The sequence below is a fragment of the Dendrobium catenatum genome, unplaced genomic scaffold (genome assembly GCF_001605985.2).
Source record: "Dendrobium catenatum unplaced genomic scaffold, ASM160598v2 fragScaff_scaffold_692, whole genome shotgun sequence".
Lineage (NCBI taxonomy): Eukaryota > Viridiplantae > Streptophyta > Magnoliopsida > Asparagales > Orchidaceae > Dendrobium > Dendrobium catenatum.
In genome coordinates this window covers 1,847,382-1,866,565 of record NW_021319154.1, presented here as the reverse complement: position 1 = coordinate 1,866,565, position 19,184 = coordinate 1,847,382, and the positions used below count along the sequence as shown (strand labels likewise).

General features: G+C 33.9%; 1 protein-coding gene across 7 annotated transcripts in view; it reads right to left on the bottom strand.

Moving 5' to 3' along the window:
• Positions 1-19,184, bottom strand: part of LOC110104080 (serine/threonine-protein kinase STY17) — a 47,400-nt gene that overhangs the window by 8,213 nt on the left and 20,003 nt on the right. For all 7 annotated transcript variants that reach the window (XR_003701128.1, XM_028695836.1, XM_028695833.1 and 4 more), the window contains 4 exons: positions 17,942-18,052; positions 13,435-13,485; positions 3,521-3,693; positions 3,316-3,423 (listed from right to left, as the gene is read on the bottom strand). Coding sequence is in view for 6 of the 7 variants with exons in the window: in XM_028695836.1 (XP_028551669.1) it covers positions 3,316-3,423; positions 3,521-3,693; positions 13,435-13,485; positions 17,942-18,052 (443 nt within the window). In the remaining variant the exon portion in view is untranslated. The remainder of the gene's footprint in view (positions 1-3,315; positions 3,424-3,520; positions 3,694-13,434; positions 13,486-17,941; positions 18,053-19,184) is intronic.

The following is a 19,184-nucleotide window of genomic DNA, read 5'->3' as shown; positions in this document are numbered from 1 at the left end:
TAGTAAATCATAATTTTATAAATATAAGATTAGTTGCATCTTGGAATGTAGGGTCGGTACAAAAAGTGACAGAGTGGGATGCAGTGTTACTGCTAAAAGATAAGATTTTAAAAGCAAATTAGAGGTCCAAAGAGTGCTAGGAACCAAGCATAGAAGAATTGGGGAAAACAAAGTGAGATATTACTGTAAATATGCCAAAGCAATTAGATAAAGTTCAAAGCTTATATAATAGAAGTCAACAAATTGCTTTTTCTCTTCTTTCAATTTTTGTTTATACCAAGGGATGGTTTTTGTGATCAAATGATAAGTCCAAAAGTTCTACCAATCAAGAAAAAGTTAAAAAAAATTCTGGTACTTGTAACTTTTTGCTATCGCATTAATCATTCCAAATATGAGAATTGATTGAGCTTAATAATAATATATTTGTATGCTCATTGAAATTTTTATGCCATGATTAATTAAGATGTAGCCTACACCATCATATCTGAGTTCTAGAACAAAGTTGCCACTGAAATCCATATAATGATGCTTTTTGTTTTTACAATTTACTTTTAGCTACAGTAATTTTAACATAGACTTAACCCTTGGCACCCCTACTGGTTATGGCAATGTTGTTCTAAATAGAGTTTTGCTTCTGCACCAATAGGAGAGGCACATTATATTTCAGCATAAATATGATTTAAAGAGCATTTTGTTTGATCAATAAAACATTTGATCCTTTGACTTCCTACAGGATGAGGATATATATAAAGATAGTGTAAAAAAGAATTAATAGAGAAATAAGAGTGAAGAAAAAAGGAATACTCTATGTTTTTATTTGGCCAAAACTTGGCAAAATAACTAAAGGCTTGCAATCGGTAAAACAAGGAAGAAACCATGCATATCCTAATAAAAAAGTAAATACATATAATATAGCTATTATTTCTTTTAAACATGTTAAATTTATTTGACAGAATCAATAGACAAACCATAATTGTTGTGTACCAAATCAACCAATAAAATGCAGTTCCCTAGGCCTTCGATTCTTGCCTAGTTATTAATCAATGGCTGCGGTCCATGGATCCAGTCATCAACCCTTTTGTCAGGACGCTAACAGTTTAATCGGATGGAGGAATATAAAACAAATTAATCTCCATTTTGATTTTTTTTTGGAAATTTGTTGATCTACCTCCACATATTTGGTTTGATCATCATGGGCAATGTTGTGAGCTATATTGATAGCAACTTGAGTTATTATATACCATCATAAGAGTCCTCACTGTTACTTGAAGTCTTCTTCGAGTAGCCTAAGCCAAATTAATTCACTAATCCAACTAGCCAATGAGTTGCCTGCACCAATCCTTACCGCAGCATTTTATTTTTTACTCTTTAGGTCATCACATAGAGCGGCGGCCTTCTGATGATCCGGTTAGGAAAGTAAAGTTATTAGATTTGACTTATGTTAAGAAAGGTAGAGGTAGACCTAAAAAGGCTTGGCTAGAGAATATTAGAAATGATCTTTCCTTATTAGATTTAAACGAGAATTTGACTTTTGACATGACACAATGGAGAAAAAAGATTCATGTAGCTGACCCCACATAGTGGGACAAGGGCTTGATGTTGTTGTTGTTGTAGGTCATAACATGAGTTTCAATAACCCTAATGTGGCTGCATCTATGAAGAATTTTAAAAAAATGGTGGTACTAGTGTGTTGAAGAATTTTAAAGGAAATATTAAAATTTTCTTTCCCTTTTATCTCCCCTTGGAGGAAATTCTTATGGAAGAAGGTTTCATTCTCAAAGAATGTAACATCCATGGATACAAAGATGTTTCCTTTTTCAGAGAAATAATATTGATTCCTCTTTTGGTTTGCCTCACACTCAAGAAAGATATATTTGAAGGCTTTTTATCAAATTTATTCCTATTAGGTTCATGACCGTGGGCAAAAGCATTGCAACCAAATACCTTAAGAGGAAAATTTGAAATAGTATCCGTGTTTAGAAAGCATGTGAAAAACACATTGACTGGAGTTTTGAACTATGTACATTAATTGAAAACCAATTTATGAGGTAGTGCATAGTGAGGATGGAATCACCCCAATAGTATCTAATAGTATTAATGGTGAACATGATAGATTTAGCCACCTCTATGATGTCTATTTTATTGAAGTGTATTGGAATATGAACTTTGATGATTAATACCATTTTTTATTTAAGTAAATTCTTACAATGAGGGTTAAAGTATTGCGTACCTCTATCAGAATGAAGGATTTAAATTTCAAAAAAGCAATGGATTTTAATCACATTGAGAAATTTTTTAAAGTTTTGTTCAGACATAACTACAAATGAGAAATTAACGTTTCTTACTTAGGAATAGCAGCTGTATTCAACAGAAACTCAGAAAGGTCTATGTATTATCATAAATATATGTAAGATTGCATAACTGGGTGCTAACAGTGTGGAAAAATTACTTCATGAAATTGAGTTGAAGAGGGTTAGCATGTAACTGGGATATTTAAGGTTGGAGAATGGTATACTCCACAAAAAATATGCATATTTAAACAGGTGTTCTATCAGCTCCTAATAAAGAGGCCTTTCCATTGGTAAATTAATACCCAATTTATTGTACTTTACAATTGATTCCTCTTCCTATGTATGCCCCATATTTCAACAATAAAAATGAATTTCACTTCGAAATATGTTATTTTATCAGAACATAAGCCACTTCATCTGAAAAAAGTTATTCCATTGCAATACGTTACTCATAAATTCTTGGTTAAATGCCTTAGTTTTGGATCAAAAACCTTAAATTCGGATGAAATACTTAATCTCCGAACATATAAAGATGATAAGGCAAGCACATAAGTAGATGTTAAGGCACCATTTCACTTGTAGATCTATATGAGGCGTGCAGCATTATTCTACAAGAATTTTCCCCCATAAAGTATGGGTTTGTAGGTGGACAGTGCAGGATTGGGATGGTTCTGAAAACAAAAGAATCAAGGGAACTTTAATCAGCTCTTCTGAAATAGAACTTGTTTGACAACTACATGAATAAACGTAATGCCAGATCTAATAACAATATTTGGAAGGGTTAAGCCAAAAAAAAAAACAAAAAAGGCATACATGTGATCCTCTTATATGATTCAAACATTCAACTAGCTAATTATATATGGGAAGAAGAGTGACTTTCCATATGCTACCCACAACTAGAAGAAGTTTCACCATCGTTTAATAGGTACACAAACTAAGAAAAATATGCATCATACATCCACAAAAGAATGTCTAAAGAGCTCAAATATAGACTTCCTGTGCAAAATCACGTTATTTGACCAACCTCATAATATGAACTTCCTGCGCAAAATCACGCGGCATATCCACGCTAACATGCTCCGACTTAAAGACTTTAATAGCTACATCCTGACTACAATATGTGCCACGGTATCTGAAGCAAAAAAAGGCATTGGAAAATCCACAATAAAAATAATATAAACTATTAGAAGTAGGAAGAAAATTTTAATTTATCAATTAACAGAACTTACAGATCGCCAAAAGACCCAGATTCAATTTTGCTCTGAAATTCCAATAAACCAGCATCTATCTCCCAGACATCAGCCCCATTGGTAGGAATTTTGATGTGGTTTGATAAAGCTTCCTTCTTAAATTGCACGTCTTCCAATATGAGTGGCCCTTCTTCAGGTGGTAGGTGTGTTTTCTGCAATTGGTAGAAAGCATTTCATGAACTTTCTCAAGTCTATTTATCAGAACATGCAATTTAAGAATCATGTAGCAAGAAAAAATGACAAGGAACAAAGTTATTTAAAAAAAAAACTACATATAATCACATAAAGATAATAAGGGAAATATCACTTGAATACAAATTAGCTGCCATGGAAACGAAATAACTACATATTTCAACAAAAGAGAAAACGGCCTAATTATCCTTCAAATATTGACTGAAAAACTGTAAAATTAATCAACCAATTTATACCATACATAGCACATGGCCTAAAAAAAATACCTGAGAAGCTAACCCCTTTAATTGTTGACAAAATAACATTATATCTAAGTTGATTGAAATTTATCATGTTTGGTGCTCCCAAACTACAAACTAGATAAATTCTTCCAGTTCCCCCACACGCCACCCCTTGTTCTTATGGTTTCATTTTAGCCTCTAAACAAATGCATATAAAGTTGACTTGTATATCCTTTTCAAATCATTTATCAAGGAGATCTCTCACCTTCCAATGGTTATTAAAAGATATCCTACAATCTAATTAAGATGTGGATAGATTTATGAATTTAGCTCCAAGATCATAGATTGCTCAAAAAACAAAGCGGTATTTTGCTCAAATCGAAGTCAAAGAGCCGACTAATGAGCCAATGCAAGCATAGATCGAACTTGAATTGAGCCGATCCTAGATCAGATCTAAATAGCAATAGATTGGATTGAAATGAATGCGCATGCATGGAATACATATTCACATAAATGTGTTAATGTACATGTATTTGCTTAATGTATGTACGTGTCAAAGAGGAGGACGAAGCGTCGGATTGTCAAACTTGTGTCAGAAAAACCCTCTAATGCATGAAAATGCATTCATATTGGAGCCTTTCTTCACCTACATCGAATCTTATGCTATTTGTAGCCATTAAGTCCCAAATCGAATGGCTACACATTGATTTCAATTCTCATCAAGATCTAGGTCATGAAAAAATTGATCTAATATATAGAAACATTTTATCTACTAGGATATATAATTATTCCCAAGTTTTGGAAAAAAATAAATAAATAATTTAGAAAATACATAAATCATTGTGGAATCTTTTATAGGCTCTCAAAGGCCTGTGTTGTAATCCCCACAACAGGTAAAATTAACCAAATTCATTTTTGACATTTTGCAGGGCTTGGAGCATTAAAATAGAAATAATTAATTGCTCTAATTTCTAAGAATTCCTAAAAATCCAAATTTATTACATTTTCTTCATAAGTCCTTAGATTATGACAAAATTAATCATAAGACTCTCCCAAAGCCATAAGAATGATCCCTATAATTCAAATGAATCCAAACATTTTAATGAAAAATATGAGCATTCTTAGGAGTCCTCTTTCTCTTCATGTATTGTGCCTTGAAGCTTCCCTAAACTTCAGGTACTTCACTACATAATCCTTAGGATCATTCTTAGCTAATTCACCCTTAGCCAAATCCTAGGATTGTTCTGATTTACGTTGAACCAAATTCAACTTGAATCATTCTATCCACCCTCCCTTCTTTGCATGGTGCACTTTTGGATTCATACAGAGATTTTCAAATAACCTCTAAAGAGTTAAAAGGAGCTCAAATGATCCTTCTGACCAAATCTTAGATTTCTTAATCTATTTTTTGAGCCAAAAAAAAAAAACATTTACCCATGAGGCAGGATCTTAATTTTATCCTTTGCACATTTGCTTAACCAAAACTAAAGCTCAAGAAAAATGGCATGTAAGCATGAATACTGCTTAGCAGACTTAGGATTCTATTCTCCTTAAGACAGATTGTAATTAACTAGATTTGCCTTGAGTATAGTATCAGGGTTTAATTAAATCTAAGTCCTTACTTCCTATGAGTGCAAGCCCTCATAGTTAATTACACATCTTATTGTGTAAGAGATAACTCTCGATTAAGGATGAACAATTTCACTTTTAAAATGACACAATGGAGAAAAATAATTCATGTAGCCAACCCCACCTAGTGGGACAAAGGTTTGATGTTGTTTTTGTTGTTGTCTCATTTGTTGATTGAGTCAGTCCAAGCGGAATTGAACACAAGCCGGGTCATCGACGTTTTGGATTGAGGTTCTTGTGTGTACGATGCAGGAAGAGGTGGAATTTGTCTACTTGTGAGGTTGGGACTGCTGGACGAGAAGGTTTGGGTGTGCGGGGAAGGCCAGTTTGAGTAGGCTGAAGGCGACATAATGGAAGGTGTTCGGGGTGGCTTCAGAACGATCGACAAAGACATGGAATAGACGAGAAAAAGCAGGATAAAAATCAATAGTGTAAGTTGGTTTTTTTTTTCGGTTTCTCTGTATTTTTATTGATCGGATAGTTGAATGACTGTCATTTTCGAAACGTTGAATCTGTCTGATTGAAATTTGTTTTCTGAAGTAATGTATCTGTTCAATTTGTTTTTTAGCCAACACAAATGAATCTTCATATTTGAGCACAAAAAATTGGAATCCCACCTTGATCTAAAATCCCAAAATTATATATCATTTCTCATTCTTATGAACCCAAAAGACTCATAAAAATTTAATCTTCCTTAGCCTAAAAGGCTTTGAAAATCCCATAACCTTTAGCCTCAAAGCTATAGGTTAAATCATGTTTTCTAGCCTAAAAGGGATAGGGAATTTCACACACCTTTAGCCTCCAAGCTATAGATTCATCATCATTATTATTACGTTGACCCAATCAAGAAAAAGATCTCCTAGCTCTAGGTCTATAAGCCTTAGCATCTCCTATTTGACTCAAATCAATATGAGCTCTCCTTTCTTTTAGCCTCAAAGTAGGTGATCTCTTTATCTGGTCCCAAACTCTAGATTTTCTATCACTTCACCAAAATAAGTGATTTTACATTTTCATTTAAATTTAAATTCAAAATTGTAAGTCGCTTTTAAGAGCCTTTCTCTTTTACTTTATCCAAATCTGATGAATTTCATGAAGCTCTAAGTGAAAATCTTAGGCAAGTTTGTTTTTATCTACCAAGTAATCGTCATTCTCTAGGTTCTTCATAAACCTTTAAAATTATGAAATACTTTTACAAATAGAATAACAGTTTTAAGTTACAAGCAACTTAAAGTGAAACCACTCATGAATTAAAAATTGAATTTCTTCCTATTATACAATAAAACAAAATATCCAATAATAGTGTAACAGTCACACAAGCCAACACACATAAAATGCATAAGCTCTTAGGCATCATAAAATTATAATTTTTTCATTTCTATGAATATGATTGTCATGATTGATGAGAAATAATTAATAAATTGTCTGTGTTGTGGGTGCTTTCCCTTAAGAGTTAGGATATAGATATTTGTTTTTACATGCAAGTGATCATGCCCAAAAAGGGGCAAATAATTAAATAATTATAATCTAATAAAATTTACTTGCAGGTGTTGCTTATAAGTTTAAAATCCCACGTAGGCGTAGCTAACAAAATAAAATCAGTTGTAGTTGTAGCTTTATAACTTACATACCTCCTATATAAGAATCATCTCGTAATTGAAGCCCTGGATGCATCATAAATACAAGCTTAAAGATTGACAGTCTATAAAAAATAAAAGACTGACAGTCTATAATTTCAATTAAATTATATAAGATAGACAATTTAGCTATTATTTTTTTTATTTCTTTATTATAACAAAAGGCTTGTACATTATTGTTATTTTTAATTTCTTGTTTACTTTGCGTTTGCATCATAAATATATTTTTCTAGATTTGTGCCTTTACTTGAGAGTGTCCTGGACATTTTATGCAGCAGGCTCTTAAAAAATTAAGTTTAATACGAATTAAAATATGAGCAATCTAAAATCAACCATAAGAAAATAATTTCAAACAAAATTGAATGGCTTATAAAATAATAAGCTAATTTTTTAAATATTAAATGAAATTATAAGTCTTCTTATGGATCATAGTCAGCAACTTAATGTTTGACTAATTTCTTATCCATAAGAGTGTGCTTAAAATCAGTATCAAGCCTATGTACTCAGTTGATGAACATCATATGAATAACCTAGTGAGTTGCATGTAAAAATAAAAACCCTCAAATTAATAAATAGATAACAAAAATCGCAGTGTCTCAACATGTGCATAACAATATGATCAGACATCTTAAGCAAAGGTAGATAAATTGTAAGTTCTTTTCTAAAATTAAAATAGCCTCACACATTTTACATATGCATTAAAACCACAGTTGCATTATTTTAAAAGTGTTTATGTGGTTTTAGCTAGTCATCCTTTCAAGGAAGGATTATAAGACAAGATATCATATTGATGTAACCTCATATGAGATTTCAAGTTCGTAGGTCTCATGCATTCAGTGGTTTTGACCTTTAGATCTAAGGTCTGAGACAAATGTTCTTTTAAGTTATATTGAAAGTCCTCACATTCCTAAGCATTTCTTCAATCCTGTGTTGTTGGAATAAAAACACAAACTTTTTAAATCAAATTGATCAACTTTAATATAAATTTAATTTTAATATATAAAGCCCAACATAAAATAATTGAGTTTCTCTAAGCTTCACAAAATCAAGTACTCTTACTTTTTCCTCCCTTAACTTACATCCCTATAAAAATTGGACTAATTTAAACTCAGATGAGATTTCAAGTTTGTAAGCCTCATGCATTCAGTGGTTTTGACCTTTAAATCTAGAGTTTGAGGCTGATGTTCTTTTCAGTTACATCGTAAGCCCTCATCTTCCTAAACATATTCTCAATTATGTGTTATTGGAATATAAACCCTAACTTTTTTAAATATGAAGCCCAATATAATATAATTTTAAATTTCTTTGAGCTTCTCAAATCAAGTACTCATACTTTTTCTTCCATTGACTTCCATAAAAATTAATTTGAAGTTGAACCAATCACCCTTGAAATTCCAAAGACCAAATATTTATCACGAATTTCCTAAAATCGTATATAATGTTAGCCAATATTTTGATTAAACAAATATAAGCCGCCTTTTAATCAAAAGTTTTATTAATGACAAATATAAATGGGATGTAATTAACCATAAAGGTTTGTGATGGAACTTGAGTTGCAAAAATTCGGAATCCAGGAAAAACAGCCCAAAAACAGTGGAAAAATGTAGGATTTCTTGGATGAAAACACTCACAAACACTTCGATTACTTAAATATCAAAAGACTTACAAGTTTCCACGGATACAATGCTCTCAATTCGAGAAGAGAAGCTTTCTCCCAAGCCCTAGAGAAGAAGAAAGCTAAAACAGCCACCAAAACAAGATCCCTCTCAAACCAACCCTAACTCCCCTTTAACCCTCACATGAAACCCCCCAAAATACCCTAATTACCCCTAGGGCAAACAAAACAAACTCCCACTTACATTTGGTGCCCCCCTTGGGCCCACCCGCCTCCTCCCTCTCCTTCGGCCGAACGCCCAGGCGGGCGATTTCTCCGCCTGTAAAAGGCGAGAACCGGCCCCTTGTGGGCAGGTGCGGATGGAGGATGGACCGGCCGGTCCGGTCCATCAGTTTGCCCCGACAAACAATCTATATCCCAGAATAAAATAAATCATACTCAATCAAACATATTTGGTGGGTAAACATCTATGGACAAATTTTTAAAAAATGTAAGTTTTGTTATGGAGTTATTAGCAAAATAATATCTTTATCCCTTCGCATATTATATTGTTTTCTAAATCATACTTTGATCATAAAATACTTTAAATCCATAGAGTATAGAAAAAATCCCACCAAAATTATCACACTTGTTAAACAAAAAAAAAAAAGAGCAAGGTTCAGGGTTGGGTTTGTTTGAGAAGCAAATGAACAACATCGACTCGTTAAAGCACAGGACTTGCAAGCAAGAAGTGCTTTTAGGTCTATAGTTAGAAACTTCATGGTTTTGGAGACTATAGCAGGGTTGTTGGAGAGATATCCAGGTAAGGGAGAGAGGGCAGAAAGTTTTGATGTCTTTTCCTTGCTCGTACGCCATCAGGTTCTGCTTCTTCACTCTCAGACCAATTAGATAAACTCTTAACCCTAATTTTATTTTGATAAATTTTTAGTGTTATTTTGAGATGAATTTGGCCAGAGCCAAGCAACTGAGTGAGAACTATTTGATATGATACTTGAATAAAAAATTCTTATCTAGTTTTATTCTCCACCTTTCATTAACAAAAAAATTATGAAATTTCATATATGAACATGTTCATGCATTTTGAAATAGAATATTGAGTTCCTGAAATTAACAATACAAGTAAAAGCATTGAAGAAATTTCTAGCAAGAACTTTAATATTTCTCATATTTGTACATTTAATGCAATTTATTTTGTGCAAAATGAAAATAGATTCCTTCTAAATTAGAAAAGTTTGTTGGGTGTGTACGTAATTATAATGAGTTCAATCAAGGATGTAGGTATTCTTACTGTAATGAAGATCCAATTCTCCTTACATGATATTCTAGATAAAAGTGTGTATTAGTGGATAGATTGTATAGAGTTAAAAGGCTTTTTATGCAACTCAATAGATAACTAGATTATTAATTTAAAGGGACATAAAAAACAGTATTTTTAGTAAATATTTAAGCGGGTTACTTTGACAACACATCTTTTAAGAATGCTATTGATAAGATGACTATAAATGATGAGATCCACGTAAGATTACTTTGGATTAATTATGAGAATAAATAAGGGGCAATGCATAGATTATGTCTAATTGATTGTTGTGATTATTGAATACTTTATTGAGAATTCATTGAATATATGTTTAATTTAGATTCTTTTAAATATAGGGATTGTGGAGCACCATGTGTTTGAGTGAGAAAAATCAACATCATGACCTAAATGTTGGACTACTTCTGATCTCTATCTAGTAGGTGAATCTTTACTGAGTAAGGTATAAATATATCATTTCTTATTAGGGTTGTATCCCTTGCTATTTATTTGCGTACGTTAATTCTTGATAATAAATTATAGAGCATGCTTTATTTAGTCATAATTATTCACGTAATCAGATTGATATGATGTGACAGCATTGCCATATTCCTTATTGCATAAATTCTTAGGAAGTTATGTTTATTATTTTAATTATTGAGAAATAAACATTGTCCATAGCATGAATTATTTTTATATGTAACCAACATATTTAGCAATTATTTGAATTTCATTTTATCATATTATAAGCTTATTAAGACTTGTTACAATGATATAAAATGTATATAATGTATGCTTGAGTACATATTGTATGTATTGTCGGTAGAACCTTTTACAAATTAGCTAGCTGAATTGACGGACTCTTAAAGTGACGACTCTTCTGAGAAATTATTAAATTTCCACGAAATTGGTGCATACCTTTCCTGGTTTTAGGGTAACAGAGTAAAATTGATTATAAACATATTTAAAATTATGAAAAATAAAAGATAAACAACTAATCACTGATTAATATACGTATTAATTTGGTGTGCTTGTAAGTGAATATTTTTGCATTTCAACACTGACCATTGGTTTGCTTAGATAAGTCTTCATGAACTATATTGCATAATAAACACAATTACATGATTCACATATTTGAATATCTTATCTTCTATATGCTATCTATAACTGTTATGATATAATATCCATTTTTATCTCTAACTCTTTTTTTTGCTTATATTTATGCCCCATGTCTTGCCATTTATATTTTACTACGAGGATTTCACCCACTCATCCGTTTTTATGTGATTTCCATCCAACCTAGAGGCAATGTATGACAAGGGTTGGCAACTAACATTGCTAGAGAAGATTTGCAAAATTGACTTATTCCAGCGGTCTTCATTTTCACCAACTATTGAAGACTCTTAATACCAATGCTATTAATTGACGACCACTCTCATATCAAGCTCAAGTATCTTAGAAGAACAAGGCCAATGGAATCATTTTATTGCAACTCAGGTAAGGGACACCATGGTTTCAGGAATAGATTCTCGGTTTCAAGCCTGGCCAGGTTATAAAAAAAAAACAGAAACATAGTGATGCACGAATAGGTTAAGTCAGCAGTGCATCCTTTAGCTCTTATTTTTTAGAATCATTCCTTGAAAAAATATTTTATAGTGATGCAGCGCATCATGAAGACTTCTATGATGATTTCATCATCTATTTATAATTTGAATATTTGTTGTGGTTATTATTATGTTGAACTTTTGTTGTAATTTGAATCCATGATATGATTGTAATATTTAGGATTTTGGTAGTTGTTAGCTAAGGTTTTATATTAACATATTCAGTGTATGAGTAATGGATTAGAACATCATGAAACTACATGTGCATGGACCATGCAAAGTGGTAGGCCAATCCATAGTGCTCCACTTACGAACACATGAAAAAGTGAAAGACATGGATAGGTCCAAGTGAAAAAGCATACGCATACTTCCATAATCATGCAAAAGGAAGTCCAAGGAGTGCTACTCTCATGCCAAAACATGCTGTCAACCAACAGCTCCACCACTCCATAATTCAAAGAGCCTTGCTCCACGTTTTAAGATGGCATTTGCTCCACCTTATGAGAACTGCCAGCCACTCCACTCTCAACAAATTTTGATTTTTGAATGATTTTGCAAGGTTATAAGTGACGGAAAACTGTCGTAAGAGGAATCTTTGTTGAATTACAACTATTATAGAAGTATTCTTCCTTGGAATCTTAATTGGTGGCTAGGTTCTTTGAGAATGGAAGCTTGGTGGCCTAGAACCAGCTTGTTCCTTTGAAGAAGTTAAAAGTTTATTATATCCTTAGTTGATTTACTGTAACCCCATCTCCCACACCTAAAACAATTCCCTCCATCAACCATCTTCATCATCCATCATCAAACTCAAGCAACAAGCTCTCATGTTGCTTCCTTCACAACTAACCTACAAGCTTTGGATGCCTTCGAATTGGCCCTTCCCACCACCCTCTTAGTTCCATCACACACCCTTTCTTTCTTCATACATCACTCCCCATTCCTAGAAGTCCTCTCCAAAGCCTTGGTTCAACATTGCAAAGCCAATCACCACTTTGGAATTCTTGGGCTTTACCCCTCCAAAGTCACTTCAAGAACAATTATTCTAATTTACTTTCTTGCACACCTCATACCGACCTCTCTAGTACATTCCCACCTCTCCACTACATCTCTAACATCCCTTTGCCAAACCCCCCACCAACCCAAGCCCCAAAAATAATCCTCTACAAGAGTCACCTCTCGGCCACCTCCCATTAAGCCACATCCTCTCCTAAGAGCTCACCACCTCATAAACAGCAAAACCCCACTATTCCCACCAAATTGAGGCTACCAACAAGAGGCTCCATCACATACGACCTGAGCAAGTTTCAAGAAGAGGAAGGAAAAACATGATAATCAAATTGAATTAACTGTTCTAAGTTATAAAAATTGAAGCATCAGAGCACGTTTGAGGGCCAGCATATCAAGTTATGAGCATAACTTTACAAGAAGTAACATAAAATGTATCATCAAGAGTACACCATCAGGGGAGCAATGTTAATATACCGTTTAAATAGCACAAGTAGAAGTTTTAAAATTAAAGAAAGAGTATAACCTTACTTCAAGAACTTCAAGAGGGGAATGCAAAACGGAAATCATAATGCAAACATGAAACATATAAAATTAACAAGATTTCAAAAAAGCATTGCAATTTACAAACTTTAGTAAATAGTACAAATAGTAGATGAAAAAAGGTTTGATTTGTACTATCTTAAGAAAAGACATTACCATAGTTTTTCGTATTTCCTTCTGCACTGTCTCTCTAAACAGATCAATATCCTAAGGAAGTCATCAAGAAAGCACAATTTTATCAGTAGCATCAACAATACAGCAAAAGGTTAAATTATAGCTGACAACGCTACCATAATAAGAAATTAACACAACAAGGCAAAAATTGCAAATTAATAATCACTTAAATTCTCTTCAACTCCATCGTTCAAAACTACAAATACTGCCTATTTCCAATTCCCCTTATCTCCGTCCCTTGCTATTGATAATTCTGCATGTCTTTTTGCTGGTAAGGGCATCCTCATGTGCATTCAATGCCTTTTCAGCAAGGGTTAAATGCAAAACAGGGGGCTGATAAAATTGCTCAGAAATCCTATTTACAGCGCATATTATGTCCAGCATAAAGTCTACCATATACTGTCTTCAAGTGATGTCTACTGTATCTCCCAAGATTGTCAGATAGTCATGTGTGAGCTATGTTGCACCCATACGGATACAGCGACACAGATACGACACGATACGGATACGGGACACGTCAATTCTTAAAAATACAGGATACGGATACGGCGCGGATACGGCATTATAATATATAAATCATACATAAAAATTAAGAAAATAATCAAAGCGTAATATCTGAAATGACAAAGAAAATTGAAAGCAACATCATTTATAGCATTGCATCTTATAATATCAAAATAAAAGTAAGCATTAAATATTTAAATGTATAGTATCGAGCAGTACCGAGTACCTAGCGGTACCGAACACCTAGCGGTACCAAGCAGTACTGAGTGGTACCGAGTACCGAGCGGTACCGAGTTTAGGTATCGAGCCTACGATTAAGAAGACGAAGAATGAAGAAAACGAACCTTCAATGCTCACTAGCCGCTCCGTCGATGAGGGATTCTATCTGCTTTAATGCTCGCGTCGTCGAGCCTCTTTGTCGACGAAGGATGATCATGTTCGCTTCTATGCTTGCGTCATCGAGCCGCTCCTTCGACTATAACGAAGAAGACGAACACCTGTGCGGAAACAAAAAACCTAGCTCGCCAAAATGTTTTAAGCAGCATAAATGAATAGGGATATCGAGGGGAAAATTGCGGCTATGTTTTTTTTTAATAAGACACGCATATCCGATACGCGTATCCGATTAAATTTAAATAATATTTTAATTGGACATGACAAAGCCGTATCCGACACGTATCCATGTCGTATCGGAGGCATATCCATATCTGACACGTGTCTGATACAGCATGCCTCGTAAATAGGAGTATCCGTGCAACATAGTGTGTGAGCATCACTTCAAAAGAAGATCTCTCTCTCTCTCTCTCACACACACACACACAAAACATGCTTGAGGGATTTTTTTTAAGCCCATAAATAGCCTTTTTGATAAACAAATACCAAGAAAAATGACAAATGCAAGAGAAAAAGATTAAATATATAAGCATTCATGGAATGATCAGTACACTTTAATTTACCATTTTGAAGGGCAATGGGAAAATGAAGATAAGATAACTCCTTAAGGTGGATGATTCTAGGACGAGGATGAGGCCATCATGTGGAAAACCGTTGAGGTGGATATATAGATATAAATGCTTCTATAAGAAGAGGTACAAGTGAAAAGGGTAGCTTAGAGAAAAAAAAGGGATAAAAATAAAAGAAAACGCATGAAAGCTGACATCTATTGAAGTATGTGTTTTTTAGTAGAGTTATAATGGTGAAAGCCTTTCTGAGAAATAAAATATCCTAAAAAGATGCACAGGATGGTCTGACCTTTAATATTCTAAGTGTTTAGGAAAAGGAAACTAACCTAATAGTTAATAAAGAAGGGGTGACATCACCAAAAATATTAAACAGGATAAAAGTAGAGAGGTAGATGCAATCAAAATTGCATCACCCTAGAATTGGAGCTAAACATTTATATGGCACATCAAAGTCTAGGCTATGTCGAGCAAATAATGATGCTTGTATTCAATAAATCCGCTTTTTTTAAGGGAAATATAGAAACATGACATCCAATTAGTGATCCCACTGTCATGAAAGAATGAGCTAAATAGAGATTGCATAGATTTATAAAGCGTTATTAATATAAAGAATTTTAATCCTTACATAAAATGGGACTTATTTTCTACAATAAGGTGATCAACATTGATAAGATTTCAAACTTGTAGTGTAGAAATCTGATAGGGCAGGAGAAGGGGAACAAAGAGGCTTGTCCAACCCAACCAGCTAGCTAAGGCTGAATCAGCCCTTGGGCTGGGCGGAACTCTCAACAGAACTAAGGGGGATTTCGCAAGATGTACAATTTCTTCTCGAGGTAAAGCCTATTGGCTAGAGAGCTTTTGATATATAGAGATCCCATTTTTTTTCAAATCTCTATAGCCGTTCCTTCATCTACAACCTCCCTTAGAACTTCATCTCCTAGGCATAAAAGGAATGCATTATGTGCCTTATTAAGCACATATATGCACAATCTTTCTTCTATCCTCAAGATACCTTTCTCCGATAGAGCTGCATCAAGACCTTGATGAACTAGAAGAGCCTTCATCTTCAACCTCCATAAGCAAAAATTATTGAGACATGTGAATTTCTCAATTTCAAGCTTAGCAATGGACATCTTCCTTCAAGAATGTTGCTGCCAGTCGATCAAATCAGCTGCTGTCCACAAAATAGCTAAAAGAAAAATTGCTCCACTGCCGGCCACCCTCTTCTCCTGCTGTCCAGAAAAACAGCCAAGAAAGCAGCTTCCACTTCTTCTCTTGTTTCTGTCCAAAATACAGCCAAGAAAGTTTCCATCACCGGCCAACTTCTTCTCTTGCTGCTGTCTTAGAAAAACAGCCAAGAAAGCTTCCACCGCCAGTCACCCTTTTTTCCTCCACCTCCAGTCTGTAAGGCAACCTTCTGTCCAAAGAAAAACAGCTCAAAAAAGCCTTTCTTAGTTTCTTCCACCTGTTATCAAGGGAAAAACAACCAAGAAAGTTTCCACTCCAGCAGTCCAGGGAAAAAACAGCCTAGGAAACTTCCCCTCCACCTGTTTACCCAAAAACAGCCAAGAAAATCCACTTCTTGAGTTCAAGAAAGACCTTTCTCCTTCCCCTTGATCTTTCTTAACTAAGCTCCAATACCACTTGATGAAAAAATTAAACCAGGAAGGAAGAGATCTTGAATTCCTGCACCTTCTCCAGCACCCACCGGCTCCACCTGACCCGCTAGTCACCTCTCTTTCAATCTCCTTCGCCTGGACCCGCTGGCCAGCAGCACCTAACTGTTTCCACCATTGCTACTTCTTGGTGTCTGGGCCGAGAGATAGACATCAGCTTCTTGTTGTCTCCAACAAAAGAGAGAGAAGGAAGAGAGGGGACAGGGAGAGAAGGGAGAGAGCTCACGGTTTTGGACTAAAAATCTGGATAGAATTCTTATTATGCATTCTCTTTTTTAAACAATATAAGGCACCCCTATTTGTACTAAAACAGCCCTTAGGAGCAAAAAGGTTAAAATCCTAAACAAAGACTTAAACTAAAAACAGAAATAACATTTCAAATAAGAACCAATATCTAACACAATCATTGCAGGCTATGTCAATACTTGGCCTTATTTTTTTTAAAAGAAACAAATAAGGAAACAATAATGTTTAATTTGATACCTATAACACATGCCAACACAATGAAACAACTTAGGCTTCAAATTTATTTAAAATGATACCAATCGGCACGTCTTTGTTAACCAAGTTTATTGGTAATATAAATATAGTCATTATGAATATTTGTACATGCATTTGTTATAGTGAAAGTTGTTCTTCCAGTATGCATTTATGTCATGACTATAACAAATTCATAACATAAAAGCATTTATTGCAGTCATTTTGAATAATTGAACATGCATTTATAATATAAATATAGTCATTACGAACAATCTATTTAGGTATGATCATAGAACATGCATTTAACATGAATATAAATTTCCAAAGAAGGGATAGATCAAAGAATTGATTACTACTTGAACACTTCAGGTGCTGAGGTGTGCAAACTGCTCCATAAGTATCAGAGAATAATATATATATTCTTTTTTTTTTTGGCATCACTTTAAATTGTGCATGGTTCTTCAAAGAAATCAATTAAATTCACCATACTTAGTGCACTGATGACAAAAACACTGGTTAAAATACATGATAACCAAAGCACTGTATAAGGTTAAACATTTTCAGAGGAGAAAAATGACCATTTTGATCCCACAGGTTTTTAAAAATGAAACAAAATAGTCCCATGATAGGACTATTTAAGTTTTTTTTTAAAGAGTTGAAGGATCAAAATGATCATTTAATATAGTTGGGGATTATTTTTGTCATTCATAAAGAGTCAAAGAACCATTTTGATCCTTTTCTCATTTCAAGAGAATGCATTAGCTTTTGGTATAGAATGGAGAGGATATAAAGCCATGTTTATCATTTTGATGATTGGGAGCTAGATTGTAATGAGACTTTTAAGTGAAGATCCAACTTTTGAAGTACCTCAGAATGCCAACCAACGACAACAAAAACATCTAACGAATAGCCATCATTTGTTGAAAAAACATGTGCTTCTTGAATGTTAAGCCCAAGTTCCCCAAGTACAGCAGTTAACTGAAATAACAAATAGAAACTAAAATTAATTAATAGTCGCTTTTATCCAAACCAGACTATATATTTCATGAAGAAATAAAATGTACAGGATCCATAAAAACTAAATCAGTTTCTGACTACAAATAAGAAGGAAATTCATACTACTCATCTCAAAAATATTCAAGACAAAAGGTCCACATAGCACACGAATGTTGTTTGTAGAATCCAAAAAATAGAAGAAGAATCCGTGCATGTACAAAGCTAAATTAGAATAACAAATCCATGTGATGGAAAACACATCTAATTCAGGTACCCCCAACGAATGAGCTGCTTCAAAAACCTCATAGAAATGCTTTTAGCCCATGGAAGCATCTATCTAATATTTGAGGAACCCATGCAACATTATGTATGTGCCTTATAGGCTAGCGAGGATGCATCCCGTTAGCCACTGACCTGCATGGGAAAACTAAAATGCAGCCCAGAGATAAAGGGACAAATTTCACATGCAGGCACAATTATTGCTTGCAAGATGAATGCTTTGCATCCATCCAAACCAAGATGAATGCTTTGCATCAATCAAGGAAAGCATCAAGAGTTAGGACGAGCAACCTATGATGACTAGTTGGTCAAGAATCAGATCAAGTGAACTATCATCCAAATTTGTTCTAAAAAGTAGATCAGACTAATTTCAGATTTAGTACTCGTACACCGGTTTTGATTTTCATTTCTTCACAAGATGTTTGTCGCTAGTGGAGAGAGCAGTATCAAACATTAAATGTTGGTAATAATAGTACTGATAATGATAGGAAATAAAATGGTGGAGAGAGAGAGGAACGAAAGAGAAAAAGATTATGAAGAATGCGTGAGGACAGTACATCGTAGGATTAAGTTTGGTTTTAATTAGGTGGAAATAAAAACTATGTTCCTTTTAATTGGAAAACATGGATGACAAAAATGTACTATATAATAAATATTATACGATATTATACAGCAACTTCAAAGTTTATTGGATCTTTGGATAATTCTCAGGTAAGATCAACCATGACCTGAATCACGTCACCAATACAGAATAGATAAACGTTCTATTTTTGAATATTAGGTGCTTAGTTAAATCATAATCAACATTAACATCATTAGTTTTATGATTTCATCA